This window comes from Orbicella faveolata, unplaced genomic scaffold (assembly GCF_042242905.1).
Source record: "Orbicella faveolata isolate gen_17 unplaced genomic scaffold, um_ofav_v1 contig_26, whole genome shotgun sequence".
Classification (NCBI taxonomy): domain Eukaryota; kingdom Metazoa; phylum Cnidaria; class Anthozoa; order Scleractinia; family Merulinidae; genus Orbicella; species Orbicella faveolata.
In genome coordinates, this window is record NW_028301554.1 from 16,369,468 (window position 1) to 16,387,513 (window position 18,046).

Here is an 18,046-nt window from a genome sequence, read left to right on the forward strand (position 1 = left end):
TGGTCATTTTGGATTGTGTGTGAGGAAACTCCGACAAGGAAAACACATAATTATCATCACGTCATCGTTTTCGAAAAGCTCCGTTTTTAAAAATGTTTTCCGTCCACACTAAAACGCAAAGCCAGCGTTTTCAAATTCCTCCAGTTTGAAGAGCGTTTTTGAAAAGCTCCGTTTTCGTGACAGATTAGCGTGGACAGTGGGCCTAACCGTAGAAATAAAGCTGCGTTCTCAAAATTCTCCAGTGTAGTGAGGATGGAGCGTCATATTCCAAATAAACCTGACCGGCACAGACTAATAATCAGCACAGCCATAAAATATTTTCTCGCACCTTGCAGCTAGAATCAGGGGTGTAGCTAATCCATCTTCCTTCTCATTCAAGGACCGGATATTTACATCTGCACCATTATCGATCTAAAGACGAAAATATCATTTATTACTACTTCAACGCACAGTTGTTTGAAGGGTGATCAACAGTAATGCAATCTATAAAAGTTATGACCAAGACGTTTATTTTTGTCTTTTCAAAATGGTTTTTCGGAGTGTTAGTTTGACATTGTGCAAAGTTTAAAATGTCAGGCAAGAGCAACTAAGAGGAGGGACTACTGAGAGCACATTAAACTGACTCTTAATCCTGGATTGGCAACTTATTCTAGTATTACTTGGGGTTCAGTATAAACAGTTTTTGTTTTTATAGGACTTAGTCATCGCTTAGGCCCAGTTCAGACGCCGAACTTTTCATGAGCCGAACCAAATACATTGAATTAAGTACATGAAAAGTTCGGCGTCTGAATCAGTTAAGAACAGCTATTTGAATTTGGAACGGCCCAGCCGTTCTTCCCGCCTAGCTCAGTCGGTAATTTCGGCTTTGGAACGGCTTTGATTCAGACGTCGAACTTTTCATGAGCCGAACCTAATGTCTAAATTATTATAACGTATTTTACAAGCAGTTTTTACTTTGCCTGAAAATCGCTAACATTTCGATGTGTTTTGGTTTAAACTAAATAAAGTTCGACGAATTAAGTTCGACGTCTGAATCAACAGGTGTACTTTTGATAATTTAGGTCGGTCCAAATTCGAATTAAGTTCGGCTCATGAAAAGTTCGGCGTCTGAACTGGGCCTTATTGTCTTTTGTTTACAGCAATGGTGGTTGCCAAACCGAAAAAAGAGAAAAAAAAAACACTGGCAATTGTCATCTTCTGTTTTTTTTTTTTTTTTTCATTATAAAAACGTTTTTCAATTTACTTTACCATAGACTAAAACATGGGTCATGAGATCCAAACAAGATAAAACTGTACCATAAGTTTAGCAGCTTTGGCATTTCTCCACTTGATTGCTAAATGAAGTGGTGTGCGGCCATGGCAGTCAAAGCAGTTGATAACAGACTGGTCATCTTTCACGTATCCCAGCATCAGGTCCAAAAATGGATAAAAATTCCAGCTTTCATAAACAAGGAAGTGAAGGCAAGAGAACAGTCCTGACAAAAAATAGAACCATCCTTTAGTCTGTTACTTTGACGAGTTTCAATAGTAACTATGATTACCTTGGTAACTTAGTGACTTAGTGGTACTCACCGTCCTACTCTTTGCATCGTTGACTTCGTTGAATTTTGAGAAAAAAAAAATTTTAATTCAGCACAATGCTTGATTACTACATGAATATGAAACGTTTCACAATTCCTGGCACAGCTCGCCAAAGCTGAGCTGGAATTCCGGTGTAGCGGGGCAATACACTGTAGTATCTTAGTACTTTAGAACTTTAACAACTCTAATTTTACCTTTTGTAGTCTATCAAAACATTTATTGACGAAAACATTTACATGTTTCACGGCAATTCTGCTGCGTCCTCGGTGAAAACGATGCGAAAATAACGGTCGAGTTGAGATATTAGTGATATTGTTGAGTGGGAACAAATTGCAAGAATTTACTTTGTGGCGATTTTTTTCAAAGAAACAACAAAAGAATGAGGACAAAATCAGTCAGAGCTTTTTACATTTGACAACACAACTTCTGCATGCTCAACATATATTAGCAATAAGTTGCAGTGCACTTATATAGGAGGTTTCAACAAACCCAGGCCATCATACATGTAATTCGGTTTTCACCGATGAAAATGCATCGTTCCGGTTATCATTTTTCGAAGTCATATTTATAATGGTGCCCCTTCAAAGACGACATTTGGGAGCTTAAGCAAAGTGACAACGTCCGGCGAACCCGAGGACAACACCTAGCAAAAAAATGAAGTTATGTTTTCCCCTCGAATTTGGTAACTGTCTAGAACTGTTCAGTGCGACTATTAGGCTCAGAACTTACTCAAACTTAAAGTGAAATGTCAGCTGAGCGTTCAGTTCCAATTGAAAACAAGAAAAATTGACCGTCCTCCAAAACATGCAGAACTTGGTCATTTCCCCTTGCTGTATTGCAGAGGACGTTTAAGAAATATTCAATGATTTATAACACACGTGCATAGCCATACTTATTAAACCTTTAGTTTGGTGACGTCCTAGTTGGTGTCGCCGTCACGGTTTGCTTAAGCTGCTAATTTTTTTACCAACCTGTGACCCCATAATCATTTTCTGCGTCACTTGTTTCTGTGAAGAGAGAAAATTAGAAAAAAGTCAAATGCCACATTCCACAAAAGAAGGAAAATTCGGTCGTAGTGGATGATATTTGAGCAATATCTGTACATCTCAAAAATGGTTAGAGATTGCTCAGTGAAAAATTTGAGCGAGTCATACAACTCTTCACAGGCGTGCAAACAGTTTTAACGAGACCTCCTACGGACGGGACGGAACTAGCTTTGAAAGATCAACCAAGATGAAGTTTGGAAGCAGGCTTGCTTTGGAACTAAGTATGTATATTAATGACTGCAAATTAGTTCAATAAAGGTAGTTTACAAGTTAATGGTAGTTACATTATACAAATCCTACAGTTTTTATCCACAGCAAAAGCACTTATGGTGATAAGATTACGTCACTGATCAGTAAAACTTCACTTTGGTACATTTTTGCACTCTGTGCAACACTTTTGGCTAGCAGTAAATGATTTGTTGGAAGAAAAGCAAATTGTTTTAATCATTTCTTATCATCCCTTTTATGCTTAAAAATGCTGTTGTAACATTACAGGTTGTTCTGTATACCATTTGAAATTTCCTCTTCAGCATCTTCTTCTACGTCACCGTCATCTTCATCTTCATCTTCATCGTCATCGTCACCATCATCATCGTCGTCATCATCGTCGTCATCATCATCGTCGTCATCACTGCCGCCATTCCACATACTACGTTTCTGACGTTTATGGATGGTCAGTGTTTCCTTACCGTTCTCCTTCTTTAAGCCAAAAGTTTCAGGACTTCTCAACAACACCTAATGAAATGAACACAAATTCGAAAGCCTCCATGAGCTATGAAGTAACATCAATTACTGCATATACTGTTACACCGTTACGCCGTTACACAGAGTTGGCATTATTTACACATGAACAAGAGTGCCCTTGAGTTAACTGTAAACCTGCAACCTTTGAAATTTTTATTAATGACCTTTCCGCCAATACTAACTTCAACAAAACCTAGAGGACCTTAACCCAGTATCAACGTCTTTCGTCAACTCAAGATTGTAGCTAGTTTGCAGTAACGTTTCTAGGGTTCGTTTAGAAGTTTCGGAAGTTTCACATCTCATGTGTAGCATTTTTAAACTTCGGTAACAGAACGCTTATCCCTGAGGCGTTTCTGATTGCTTGTTCAACATTAGGTTACAACAATGCACACTACACTGATCTCTGCAGTGCTGGACATGTCATCAGATAGTGTGGAATTTGTTAACTCAAGCGTCAAGTCTTTCTTGTAGGAATTGAAAATGGCTGAGCTTATAGAGAGAGCCACCTGAATGAAATGAATGCCGTACTTTACACACAAAAAAAACACATTTGCTTTGTTTTACTCCGTCAGTGAGCCTCAAAAAGTGTACTCTACATGTAATGGCACGAGTTACCATGTACACCTTGCATCCCAAGCAAATGTTTGCGGGAATGGACAGCTATAAGGTTAACCAACAAATGACAGAGAGAATCGTCCACAATCATGATCACATACATTTGGGCTTTTGTTGATTTTCCCAACTCTTGCTTTTACACTGCAGCCAAACTTGTCAATCAAAGCCTGTGATAAAAACAAAATGCAATGTCATAGGCCTAATCTCCAGAATGTGAAGAAGTCTTGAGTGTTGTAAGTCAATCATATTTTATTATCTATCAAAGTACAGATAGGAATCACAGGCATGCATAGTTTAAATAGGAAATTGTGGTTTACCTTGATAAATTCCTTGGCAAATTCAGTTATTTCCTAAAATCCAGAAACACAGTGTTTATTTAACCAGGAACTCATAACCTATTTTCAACTTTTCGAACCTTAAAATGTTTGTTTTCTAAATGCATCTGTATACTGCAAAACACTTAAATGATGGCCTGCTGTTATTTCTCAAGCTTTCAGTTATTAGCAGATGAAATACTCCATTTAACCTCATTAGAGAGGTGAACAATGGAACAATATGTAATTCACAACTGATTGAACATGGAACACAGCAAGTTGCAAAAAACACCAATGAGAGGATTGTTAGCAAACAGTTACGTTGAGGTAACAGAGATCTGAGACATAATTAAAGGCAAGAAAACATCCATCATATGATAACAGACTTTGCTTACCTTGCTTTGCTTACCCACTCCCTCGTTATAGTGACACTAACATAAAGTACATTTAACTAACCCTACAAATGAAATAACCTCACCTTGTTGGGAGGCGATGAAGCAATAGTCTCACAGGCTTGAAGAAGAGGTGTAAAGCCATTGTTGTCAACCAAATTGGCCATGTCCTGGAGATTTTCTGGGCTGGTCTAACATGTAACAAGGCAAAGATGTGCAGTTAACAATTATAATGGAGCACACAATTTTAGGTCAGATTTTCAAACTGAAAAGGAAGAAATTGTTTTCCCTGCATGATAGAAATATCTAAAGTAACCGATTTCCAGACTTGGTTCAGTCTCTGAATTCTGGCCAACATTTTCCGAAGTAATAATTATGATAGAGCCAAAGGGTGCTGGTTTAAATTGATTCGTCATTCATACCTTCTTTAGAACAATCTTCATGTACCTTCTAAGGTCATGCTCAGTACACCCAGTAGCTAACATGTGAAGGAGGTTTCTTCCACTCCTCGCGAGACCTATGCTGGGATCTGCATCGTGATCAAGAAGCATAGAAAATTGGTCCATATTTCCCTGTGAACAGAGCAAACTAATATTCAATTGAGGTTGCTTCATGACAAAGCAATTATAATGATTCTTGGAAGCATAAAAAGGTTGTTTGACATCACAAGAACCAGTCAAGCACTAGATCTACAGTTACATAAGGAAAATGCGAACCATTAAATTATGCCTTATGAAATCTCCTGCTGGATAACTAGCCCTGTAGTGAAAATTGGATCCTTGGGGTAAAGAAATCCGTGCTAGGACTTAGAGACATAACTTCTAGACCAAATGAACATGTATTCCTCTATCTGAGATACATGTATTTTGCTATCACTGGGCATCAACTAGTTTTCATTTATCAGATAATTTATACCCAGTGCATTCATAGTATTCTCATATACATGTACTGTTCAGTTATTCCTGCACATACATCATTGAAGTTTCTCCATGTTAGTTATAAAGACATCATATTTATCTACCTTTGAAAGTGCAAGCATAAGAGGCGTGAGGCCATCTGATCTAACACAATTTATTTCTGCTCCTCCAGCAATCAATTTTTCCATCATTTCATTGCTTGCTCTCATGACCAAAGACTTAAAGTGCTTCTGTTGCTGTTCACGCTGCTCAGTTTGGTTCCCAGATAACACCTGGATTAGATTATAAATCAAAGTTTGATTAATATGGTAAGAGTAAAAATCCAACCCTTAACCTAAACCAGTCCCATCTACGTGTTCCTGGTTTAATGTTCCTGTTTTAATAAATTATGTTCAAATACTGGTAATCAACACAAAACAACAAACTCATATCAATCGTCCTGCCCTTGTTTCTGAAAGGGTTTCACATATCTGAATATCACTGTAGTTATCGTTATCCTCCTGTGTAGTTCTGTGCCCTTACTACAAGGTCAAAGGATAGATAATACTATCTGTCAGATAAATCACTATCCAGTGGGTGCATGTTGGTAAAACAACCTGCATTGTCCTCTACTTTTAATTAACTGGGGCCAGGGAAGTTAATCCACGAAATTCCTGGGATTTAATTTCTGGTAATCAACACAAAATCACAATCTATGTAACATCAGCTTCTCGCAAAAACAAATCTGCAAACCTTGTACACACATGAACACATGCTCTATCTACCCAAGAAAAGCGGGCATCATTAGCATGGCCTAGCTAGATGACAGCCCTAAGAACCCAGTGGAGGATATAGGGGAGGAGCCTGGGGGCCCCAGCCCCCAACCCCCTTGTTTGGGTTAAAAAAAGAAATCGTAGAAGGGAGAGAAGCCTGCAGGGCAAACAAACCCACCCCCCCTCCCCCCACCTTTAGCCCAAGGACTGGATCCGCAACTGGAACCCTGATGTACCTACAAACATGCTGGATTTGTACTAAACTGCAGATTCTGTACAAAGAAATCACTTACAACTTGAGCATCTGGGTAAAGATTAGATAGGTCCAGTTCATCAGCCTTTCCTGCTTGCAAATGCAACACTTGAGAGCCATCCTTATCTTTCCCCACTGAGCCCTTGGCTCCACATTCCAAAAGTGTTCCAATCAGAGGAAAATTGTTCTTAAAATAATGATGTGTGGACATTGTTAGGATTAGGGTAAAGTGAAGGTGCAACTGGCGTATACATGTATGTCGTTCATTTTAATATTCAATCTAGAGAACAGAAACAATGATGAAATCTTCACTATTATTCTTGGCATGGAAACAAATCCCTATTAATTAACCACAGGAAGCATAGAGGAAAGAGTCGGTACAAAAGTTTGAAAGTACCAGGACATCTAAGGTATGTGTAATAACAGTCTGTAACTGTCCTTTTTAAGACCAATTAACAGAAAGTATCATCTGAATTGACCACTAAAATTTCTGAATTACAGTAAAATCGATGACGAAGACATTGTCAATTTATGATACAATGTGCATCATCACTAAAAAGGTTCACCATTACTGGTTACCAGTGGGTAACCTTGACAATTGGGATGACATCATTGAAGAAACTCACCTGTAAAATGGCGACCATAATAGGTGTATGACCTTCTTTGTTGATGGCATCCACATCTGCCCCAGCTGATATGAAGAATCTAGCCAGTTGGCATGACACCTCAGCCAGTGGCATCATCAGTATTGGAGGTGGAGTATAAGACAAGCTCGCATTCTATGAAAATGGAAGCAAGCTATTTGTTTGCAAATGAAGAACATCTCAATGCTACTACAAGGGGATCGATTTTTCTTTGAACTCTGGGTGGCTTGTGGGAAACACTTCTTGCTACATTACCAGATGCTGGTCATCCTTTAAACGTAGATGAAATAAACTCTATGCACTATTGTGAAGTGCATCATTTCAACAATATTTCCAAACCAATGATTCTAAATTTACTTATTTTAACTAAGTTTTTTTTTTTTGACTTTTACTCATTTCTGTCGATGATGCTTTTTTTGTTAATGGTAATGTGGCTACATGTAGGTGTCTAATCAAAATGTCTTTCAACAGGAAAAACAAGTCCAAAAAAGATGGCTCTCAAAAAATCTGAAACATTGAACAGAAGACTTACCCGTGATTGTCTTTCAAAAATAGAGTTTGCGGCCAGGTAATGAAGCTGCAAACAACAAACATAAATAAATCCCCAAAATGCAGAAAATGGGTAACTTGATGACCACATGGGAATCCCCCTGCACCATAAACTATACATGACCAGGAAATTTGCCATACTTAACCTCTATCCCAATGCAACTATACTCTCTTGGCCTGAGTAATGCACCCTTAAAACTCAATAAGTTCAACCTTTCCACATCCAGGAGTAAACCAAGTATAAATTAAAAACAAGAAACTGAATAGCTGGTAACTTATACAGGTGTCCTGCAACAATAGACTAAGAGGACTAAACATTTGGAAGGTTACAGAATATGTCCAATAAAATGGCAGAGTATGTAATTTTAGACAACATCAGTGAGAATGACAGGTATACTTTGCATACCCTTAAGCTTGCCTATCAAAGAAAATTAGGGTATCATTTCCCACAACTGAGAACAATTTTGTAAGAAAAATCATGCTAACAATATGCTTTGCATTTTTTAACTTGTGATTAAAGCCAAAAGTAAAGTACTCCAACTCTATCCAGTATTTATCTCAATGGCACTGATACAAAAAATCAGTTCAAAGTATCTCATTTTGGAAAAGAGTTCTTTAAATCTCTTAAGCACTTAGCACTTTCACAACAAACTTGTAACCTACTGGTGTCCATTGCTCAATATCAGCTTTGTTGACGTCTGCACCTTTCTTCTCCACAAGAAAGGTCACCTTCTGCAGCAACACCTCATTAAGAGTTGAACAGCGGAGTTTTTGACAGAGCAAAGTGCGTCCACAGTCATCAGGAAAGTTGACATCAACATTTTCTAGACTTAATAGATAATCAGCACAAGGCATCTGGTCTTTCATGAGAGCAATGGCTAGTGGACTGACCTGAAAAATCAGTTATTCAAAACTGATTGGTACCGAACATCTTAATGAGTGGCATGAAGCCACATGAATAAGACTTAATTATACGCCATGCACAGAAAATTGTACTAATCAAAGGTTTGACAAGTGTTATGTTTTCATTTTCCTGACAAAAAATGTTTGACATTGCGGCATTGTACTGTCCATCATAGATGTTGTTCATTACATTAGTTTACAAGTAGCACTACCCTTGCAAAACAAATTTCTAGCTTTCTGTCAAGGTCTGGAAGTTTCTAGAAATTTCTAGAATGTGACAGCTTTATTCCAGAATCAAATTCCAGCTTTTTTCCAGAATTTTTTTTTCCAGTTTTTGCAAGTTTTGGATTCTGTCAAAATCTGGAAATAGCTGGAACTTGACACATCTACCAGTTGTTGCAAGATTTTGACAGTTTTTTCCAGGGTTGATTTCTTGCAGGAAACTGGAATAAACCAGAAACAGTTTACAGCTTATTGAGATTTAACAAAAATGAAAGAAATTCCCAGTATATTCCAGTTTTTGTCAGTGTGAATTTAACTCTTTTCAGATAACAACTGAAAGAAATGAGTTAAGTTGTCAGCTTGCTATGTATTTAAGAAGTTTTTATTACAAATAAGAAAACTTACAATTTATATGTGACTGTATGATTACAACTAATGACCAATTACTTCATTGTTAAACAAAGCATTTGATCATCTTTTCTGGTTCTTTTTTGGAGTTATTTATAGTGGTGTACACTGATTATTGAGTGTATAAATATCTTACACGTTATTAACAGTTAAAATATTATTGATGACATACTTTGTTCAAAAAACCCAAGCAATTTCATCGGCAATGGCCACAAAAATTTGGAGCCCTGGCTTAGTTTTTAAGATAGATGCAATCAATGGCAAAAAGTGGGTCAACTTTGTTGCTATGCAACAGAACAGTGCAACCTTAATTTATGACTTAAACACAATGAAAGGTACAGTAGAGAGTTACCTAGAAAAAATTTGCCAAACCATTCAAAACAGTTTTCTACATATCCACATGTATCTACATGTCAACTCTCCCCAATGTCACAAACATCTACTTGAACAATTACTTGTAATATCATAATTCAATATCTCCTTTATTACAGCATTTGTTATGTAATCCTTAAAATTTATGATATTTGATTTTTTAAGGCTGATTTTCATTTGCTTCTTTTTTTTAATAGGTATGGTGTTGAAGAAAGGCTTTCCAGCAGCAACAAGGTCATCTGTGAGAAAAGATCTTGGGCTGTTACTAAAAAAGGCCAGAGCAAATGGAGCGAAAAAAGATAGGAAATAGACTGTAATTTGCCTCATGAAAGTTTTAAATTGTTTTAAAATAAAAAGTTACTGTTTTGGAACTGTTTTGACTCCTGTATTTGTTGGGCATGGGACTCCTTTATTGAATAAGGAGCTTGGTAAAGTTCATGGCAATTGCCCTTTGTTGAATTGAATTAATTTCTAATAGCTGGCAGGGGCTGATATGCTATAAGGAACCAGCTAAAACCATCAGAATTATATGCTGGCTGGGAAAATGCACAGAAAAATCCTGAAAACTGGAATATCCTAGAAAAAACTGGAAATGAATACATTATCTCTGCCTGCTTTTATTAAGGGAATGCAAGAATTTTCTAGAAAAATCTAGAAAGCAGCATCTGTAATAACCTGGAAAAAGCTGGAAAAATCTTACTTGATCCCGAATTATGATTTCTGCAATAAAGCTGGCATTTCCACCCTAATTAGCATGTTTCATTAACATTCTAGATTTTTCTAGAATTTTCCAGAAAAGAAAACTGGTAAATTCTAGAAATTTCTAGAAATTATTTCTGTAATATTCCTAGAAAAATTCTAGAAATTCCTAGAATATTCCAGATTTGTTTTACAAGGGTAGCGATGTATCAGTGCATTTTCTGAAAAATAGCTCTCAGTTACTTTCAGCAGCCACTCAGTTCTTACATTAGTTCTGCGAAACTAGATTCAAGACCACTATACTTGCCTTCCATTGGTTAGCAGCATTTGGATCTGCTCCAGCTTTTATGAGCATTTTCAAGCAATGCAGCCAGCCATATGCTGCAGCATAGTGAACTGGAGTGTTACCAGACGTGTCTGCAGCACATGGATCAACACCGATCCTGAGAAGGTATGCTGCAACTGGTGAGTGGCCATTCTTCACTGCATAAATCAAGGCTGTCTTGTTCCATTTACCTATGATGGATAAATAATACAGAAATAAATGGCACCAGGAGTACCGGTAAGTTAAAAATTGCAATAAAATGGAAATACATATTCTGGATCAGACCTGATTGTCTCAAATGTTCACTGGTACCTCAGACTACATGTATGTAGGAAGTGTATAGCTTGATACAAAATTGATATAATTAATATTATCACATCTAGATACAGCCACAGTTTCTTGATTAAACACCATGTGCTTGTTATGATCTACCTTTCTTGTCAGGTGAAGCCTTGAGTTCAACAAGTGCTTTAACAACATCCAGATGCCCTTTAGCAGCTGCCAGCATCAAGGCTGAAACATTTCCTCTGAAGGAGCCAGTCTGAAGATTTATGTTAGCACCAGCTGCAACTAGCAACTTAATGGTGCTCTGTTTAAACAAAAGGAAAACAATCTTTGACATCTTCTGAAATTCAACTTCATAAAAAGCTTTGTAGCCAACCAAAACTGAAAATGATTGTTAAAATGTCCATGTACATTAGACTATACTTCTGATATGTATAATTATGTGTTATTGTGGAACATGTACAACTCAGTTACAAGAGACAAAGGTCTCACTAAAACTTAAAATCCAGTTTTTGTAGCATGAAACAACTTGGCATACAATTATGTCTGAATGTGTGCCTGTTGACTAGTCCATCACAATACCTTGGTACATGTATATTGACTAGGTTGCCCCAATAAATAGGTTTGAGACATTCATACATCTGAGCTGAGAAAACCCACAAATTTAGGACAAGGGCAATATTCAGGTTCAACCCCATCCACCGCAGTATCTTTACTGTGATACTTGCACTTATTGTTAGAAGCCACCTGATAAAAGTGTGACCTTCATTCGGTATAAGCTACAACAGCATGTACATGTCATGATACTGTCACATTCCAGCACTTGAGATTACAATTTTTGAGCATAGTGTTGGTTTGATATGAAGGTGTTTGAATTTTCCTGTCAACTGCAACAACAGTAGGCCTAATTTTCACAGGTAGTGGTACAAAGTTGTATTGCCGATAGTGGAATTTTCAGCTGTGCTTGTTACATGTAATTCACTGTGTTGTGATTTGAATTTTGCTTGGTGTGCTTTTACTAATTGTGCTTTTGTTTGAGCTGGACTCATGTTTTGTTTGCCATGAACAAAGCATCACATATTAAAGAGATATCGGTTATATGAATAACAAAGAAAATGTGTGGAGCAGAAAACATGTGCAGCTAATGCATTAGCGAAAATGCGTACTACAAATTAACGCAGATGTCCTTCACACTGAGGGAGTGTTAAAAACAGGTCTGCAATGTTCGCTTATCTCTGAGCAGTACTGTACCTGCCGCTGACAAGTACACATACAGTAGCCAACAACAACACCAGTGCCTACCAGGTGTCCATGTTTAGCAGCATAGTGAATTGCTGCCTTGGTGTGCCTATTCTTAACATCAATGGCAACTCTTGGTTTCTTAATGATTTCTTCATGATCATCCTCCATATCATCGATATTCTGATCTTCAATAGCTAAAAGTTCTTTCACATTCTCATCTCGCCCATGCTTACAAGCAATCATTAGAGGCGTGAAACCTTTTGGTCCAGGGTCATTTGGGTCGGCACCCCTGAAGAAAGATCAGTTTGATTTGTTTATTTAACAAGTACTGGTAAAAGCATGATCCTACATTGTACACCCTAACAAAATAAATGATGACTGACCTTGAATGAACTCACATAACTATTCACAATAGCTTCTCTGAAGTAATATCAACAACTCCATTATTTACAAACTTGGAAGAGTAATTGCACTATAATTTCTCTGAATGATATGAGCTTGCAAAATAATACAAAGAAGGAATGCCTTGTGTTGCATTGCTTTTAACACCACTGACAGGGCTGTGCCCTAGAAGCACTCGGGTGCCACAGGCAACCAACTTTGCCTTTGGGCAACTAGAAAAACTTTCTTTCTTCATAATTTATATGCTTAAGAGCTGAGCACCCAGGATCTTGTGGTTAGGGACCTTTGAACATCTTGCAATTTTTAGAACACAGCCTTGACTGAAATTTTTTTTCCTACACCTTACATCAATTCTCTGAAACAATATTTTGACCACAACTTTTACTTCCTTTATGCTACCTGACTACCACAGATTAGAGCTGCTGATCTGCAATCAATTAATTATTAAGTTTTTAGCACTGTGCATTCAGTACCTTGCCAGCAACACCTTTAGAGGGCCAGGACCTTCACAGGCAGCAGCATAATGCATTGGTTTGAAGCCATCTTTGTCTGGGATGCTATGTTCTGGTACTGAGTTTAACAGAGCTTTGAGGTAGTCACCATTTGGATTGATACAGGCACAATGAATTGGTAAGATCTGAACAAGAGACATTAACTTAAGTATATTCATGTGACAATATCTATACATGGGTAAGTGAAGTTTTTGTAGAAACATTTTTGATGAAATTAATTAACTACCCAAATTAAAATATATATATATATTAATAATTAATACATCCTCCTAGTAAGTACTTTTCAGGGCCTAGTGAGAATGGCTTTCAGGCTAGTACATCATCCAGTTGTAGTTACAGCATGCCCAGCAGCTCAAAAATTGGTTTTCTATGCACTCTACAAGTCTGATGAAATTCATGGACAATAAGGTCCTCAAGTACACATAGTAAACTGAACTAGAATTTAATTGGAATTACATCCATTCCTTGTTTATTCTGTTTAAGCAGGAAAGGTTTCACTCAGACAAGTATAACTGTACCTCAAGAGCAAGGTGATGACCTAAAATACAGAGTATGACTAGATCCTGATCATGACCAGCATCAAATTAAGGTTACAGTTTTTTGTACATTGGTAGGTGAAAATTATTTTAAAAAAGTTGACCATTCCAGTTCCCCAAGTTAACGTCATCTACGGGTAAATGGTATTTTGTTATAGATTGTGATATAATTGTGATATAATCTCTGTGTATTTATCAGGTGTTTCATTAACATTTTCAGCAGGAGGGTAAATGGTTGTCACAGGCCAGGCTGTCCAAACGTTCTGACCTGAACTTCTTTTCATTATAAGTACTTTAAACTTTCCTTTAGATGGTCAAACCAGGTTGGCAACATTGTCCTCACAGCCTGTCAACCCCATGCCCGGTCCACTGTTTGCACTAGTTTCACATCCACAGATTTGTATGTTACAAATTCAATAAGGGACTTCCCTTGTTAGTTAAGGTACCATTGAAAATGGAGAGACATTAATTTTGTTTAATTACTTTCCACATGCATAAACATGTTTCTTCATTTCTGCTGTTCATCTTCAGCAAGTACCGGTACTTACAATTTTGTTTTCCACAGGCTTCTTCTTCACCGACTGGCTTCTAAAGTTTGACAGGTCTTCATCATCATTTAACAGTACCTGGCAAACAGACGTTTTATTGCATTTAGTACCCTTTTAAACTTCCTAAATTGGGTAAAATTGTTTCCTCACAAATAATGTTACTACAAATACATGTGATGTAAATTGTCTAGAAAACAATTATGTATCATGTATCATTAAATTGTTAAGACTGCCATACAGGCACTTCAAAGGTACATGTAACATTTGTACATGTCACAACTTTTTGGACGGTTACAATAGTTGTGGTTACACATCTTCCTTTTACCGTGGTAAAAGAGCTTTTTACCTCAGGAAACTCACAAATCATGTGTGACTGCCATTTCCCAAGGTAAATTTACTGTGGTGTATTTCCATGAATGCATCAAAAAGAACAAAAGAATCACCCATAACATTAACCAAGGTAAATAGGCAGGTTATTCAAGTACCCCAAGATAAAATTAATGACCAATCGCAAGGCAAGCCTTAAAGATAAGCAAATAAAATAGACAGTGGAATTTAATTCAAATATGATGGCGTGAGGTTTAGATTTCCGCAGGTCAACTTTGCATGTTCAAGGCAGCAAAAACGTGGTCTTTCTTCAAATCATGGCTTGATGGCATGCAATTTGTAAGTATAAGGTTATTTTTTGGAAATTTTGCATTTAAATACAAGTCAAGGAAGATCTATTATGCAATATCTTAGATTATTTTGATTTCATCTCTAGGCCTAGAAAGTCTAGAAACAACCTGCATTAACAAGGAGATTTAAATAATAGATTCTTATTTAATCAAAACCACCAGCTTCATGGGCCCAGTGAAATGCCCAGTTTTCAAGATGCTTTTCCAAGTGCTGCTGGTTTGACCTAATGCATGATCGTTCAGTAGCTGTTGAAACCACATTTGCAGACATGGAAGAACCCAAACACTTCTGAGAGCGCATGCATGTGATACACGATTATAATTCGCAGTGCTGTCAAGTAGTAAATACTGTGAGCTAATTGGCATTTATAAAGTGCAAACAGAGTCTTCACCTTCTAATTCTTCACTGTATGAAACGCTGACATAATAAAGCAGTATCTAGAGGACTCATGGAACAACATAAGTAATAAAAGCAAGATGATACTAGTAAGCTCCCTCGAATTATCCATTTTTCACATTTCACACCAGTCCAAAGTATGAAAGATTGACCTTCAGGTGAAGAGTTTTGTGTGTGACTGCAAACACCTCGGTACGTACTTCCTGCAGTGAGTTTATGTAACCTTGGTGTTAATACCTTGAGAATGCTATTTACCTTGGTATGTGTAACCACAACTTATATCTCCAGAGAGTTATCAAATGTGTACTGTGTTAACTGTACATTACAAGTCAATTCATCTTACTGTTATATTATTACACTATTATACTATTATAATAGTACTGTCAAATGTGTACATGTATCACTACTTTAACATAAATATAAGGCTGAAAAAGCTCTTGAAGGTCCCAAAATAGAGGTGTTCACTATAAAACAGTTATTAATATATTTAATTTATTATGGGCATAAACAACTACATCACATGTGCACATAAAATTGTTGTAAGCATTGACATGAACCAAAATTAATTATTAATAAAATTTTCATGCGAGCGCATTAAAATTACAATCTGAATAATCTGTACCTCTTTATGCAGGAAGTTGAACCCAAATCCAAACTTGTCCACACCCTTACTAACAAAGTAGCCAGCCACTTTTCTGTTTCCATGTCTTATAGCCTTCCATATACTGTTAATACCTGTCTAAAATGTGTTAAGCAATATTAATTGAATCCTACTAAGTGTAAATATTTACCATGCCATATATGTCTGAATATTCACTATATAAGCTGTGAATGTACCTCTTATAGTAATAATTATGTGAATCGTTCACTCCATGTCCACCCCACGTTTCGCCCCATGAAATGACTCACCCAATCCATCTATGCCCAATATCCTAAGGACTACATAGTTGCATCATTAGGCAGTGAAATGCCCTACAATCTACACATACATGCATGTACAACAGTGCAACCTACTACAACCTACACAAACTGTACCAACATATGGCCTACCAAATGACTTTCTTAATAAGCTAAGTCATGGCCTAACCCAAGACATGTCTTGTCCTAACCGTTGGACTAAATAATAATGTACCAAGTTACCGGTCCTAGACATGTGCATGTACTTAATTACCCCACATGCACTCTTTTACCTGCCCCACAACCTACCCAGTGACCTACAGAGCTTCTAATTCTGTGTACTGTACATTCTGTGCACTGTATATGCAATACAACCCGAGTGCCTTGTGACTCACCCTTTCACTATACAAGGTGTACACATATGTCCCAAGAGGGAGGGAGGGGGATACACAGGTAAAATAGAGACAAGGAGGTGAAAACACTTTTTTTGGAATAATATATACACTCAGTGTCTTTCTTTTAGATACTGTACCTGTTCTAGGTCATGGAGAGTTGATTTCTCCACTACACTCAACTCATTCAAAAGTATTTTTACAGTCTCAAGTGGAACTCCTTTCGTGAAGCAGAATTCCAAAAGATGTGAGGAATGATGGCCCTTCTTGTGAAATCCATTTATATCCTGAAAATGAATGAAAAATTAGAATAAAAAGGATAATTTTAATTCATTACTCATTAAGTATCAAAGTACAAATGTAATATATATACATAAATACATGCACATTATTTTTATAATTTTTTAAGACATTCACATGCATACCACAATTGAATACAATTAAAGGGCTATTGTCTAAATACTCACTAATTTTAATTAGTGTTTAGCTATTTGAAAAGTGGTTTGGCTATTTAACTTCCTCCAGTATACATGTACTGTACTTGTAATTCATGCCACTCTAGATATCTTGACTATATAACTGCCACTTTTTGTTGGCAGTTGTACCAGTGTAAAGAGTATTCGTTTATTCAACTTTAAGTCCAAGTCAACACTAATTTGTACTCTGATTATAGCCAAATGAAATCTAGGTAAAAATATTCTCACACAAAGGAATGCATTATTTCCTTCTCTAGATCCTCTGCTGGAGTGTAGCTCTCTCACTGCGTGACCAAAGGTGTAAAAGTTATATCTGCAAAGAGAACAGAAACCCGCATCAGCCTGCAGAGCTTTAAGTTGTTGTTGTATATTTGTTGATTGTCTTATCAATTACATTTCAAAAATGTACTCAACTAGCTAGAGTCATTTCCAGTTGTATAATGCTAAAACCAAAGCAATCACAAATTATGACCATGCAAGAAGACAAGAGATGAGCATTCACAATGAACTGGCAAAAAAAAGGTGCTTTCAAAGAACAAGGCAGGAACTTGACTTCTGAATAAATCTGTACGCATGCATGTATATGCCAGAAGTGGCAAGCACAGTGGCCTCATGGTTTAAGTGCAGTTGCCTCTGAATCAAGCAGTCCTGGTTCATTAGCCCTGGCCAGGGACATTGTGTTGTGTTCTCGGACAAGACACTTTACTCTCATATTGCCTCTCTCCTGACTCAGGTGTATAAATGGGTACCAGCAAACTTAATGCTGGAAGGTAAACCTGTGATGGACTAGCATCCCATCCAGGGGGAAGTAGAAATACTCCTAGTCACTTTGTGCTTTTGAAACTGGGATAAGCATATTTTCATATACAAACTTTACCTACCTACAGTACCAAACATCTAAAAAAGGGAAAAGTCAGTGGCTGGCAGCCAGACCAGCACATTTTCT

The 18,046-nt window shown here is 37.1% G+C and overlaps 1 protein-coding gene across 1 annotated transcript in view; it reads right to left on the reverse strand.

Moving 5' to 3' along the window:
• LOC110045429 (poly [ADP-ribose] polymerase tankyrase-like) overlaps nt 1–18,046 on the reverse strand; it is a 41,405-nt gene that overhangs the window by 17,745 nt on the left and 5,614 nt on the right. The window contains exons 6-26 of the mRNA XM_089296253.1: nt 17,329–17,413; nt 16,765–16,911; nt 15,958–16,074; nt 14,262–14,339; nt 13,139–13,302; nt 12,324–12,552; nt 11,169–11,325; nt 10,719–10,927; nt 8,471–8,698; nt 7,791–7,835; nt 7,241–7,393; nt 6,655–6,801; nt 5,714–5,881; nt 5,115–5,264; nt 4,779–4,883; nt 4,304–4,336; nt 4,088–4,153; nt 3,137–3,362; nt 2,553–2,588; nt 1,297–1,475; nt 329–411 (exon numbers count right to left, since the gene is read on the reverse strand). Coding sequence (XP_089152379.1) covers nt 329–411; nt 1,297–1,475; nt 2,553–2,588; nt 3,137–3,362; nt 4,088–4,153; nt 4,304–4,336; nt 4,779–4,883; nt 5,115–5,264; nt 5,714–5,881; nt 6,655–6,801; nt 7,241–7,393; nt 7,791–7,835; nt 8,471–8,698; nt 10,719–10,927; nt 11,169–11,325; nt 12,324–12,552; nt 13,139–13,302; nt 14,262–14,339; nt 15,958–16,074; nt 16,765–16,911; nt 17,329–17,413 — 2,805 coding nt within the window. The remainder of the gene's footprint in view (nt 1–328; nt 412–1,296; nt 1,476–2,552; nt 2,589–3,136; nt 3,363–4,087; nt 4,154–4,303; nt 4,337–4,778; nt 4,884–5,114; nt 5,265–5,713; nt 5,882–6,654; nt 6,802–7,240; nt 7,394–7,790; nt 7,836–8,470; nt 8,699–10,718; nt 10,928–11,168; nt 11,326–12,323; nt 12,553–13,138; nt 13,303–14,261; nt 14,340–15,957; nt 16,075–16,764; nt 16,912–17,328; nt 17,414–18,046) is intronic.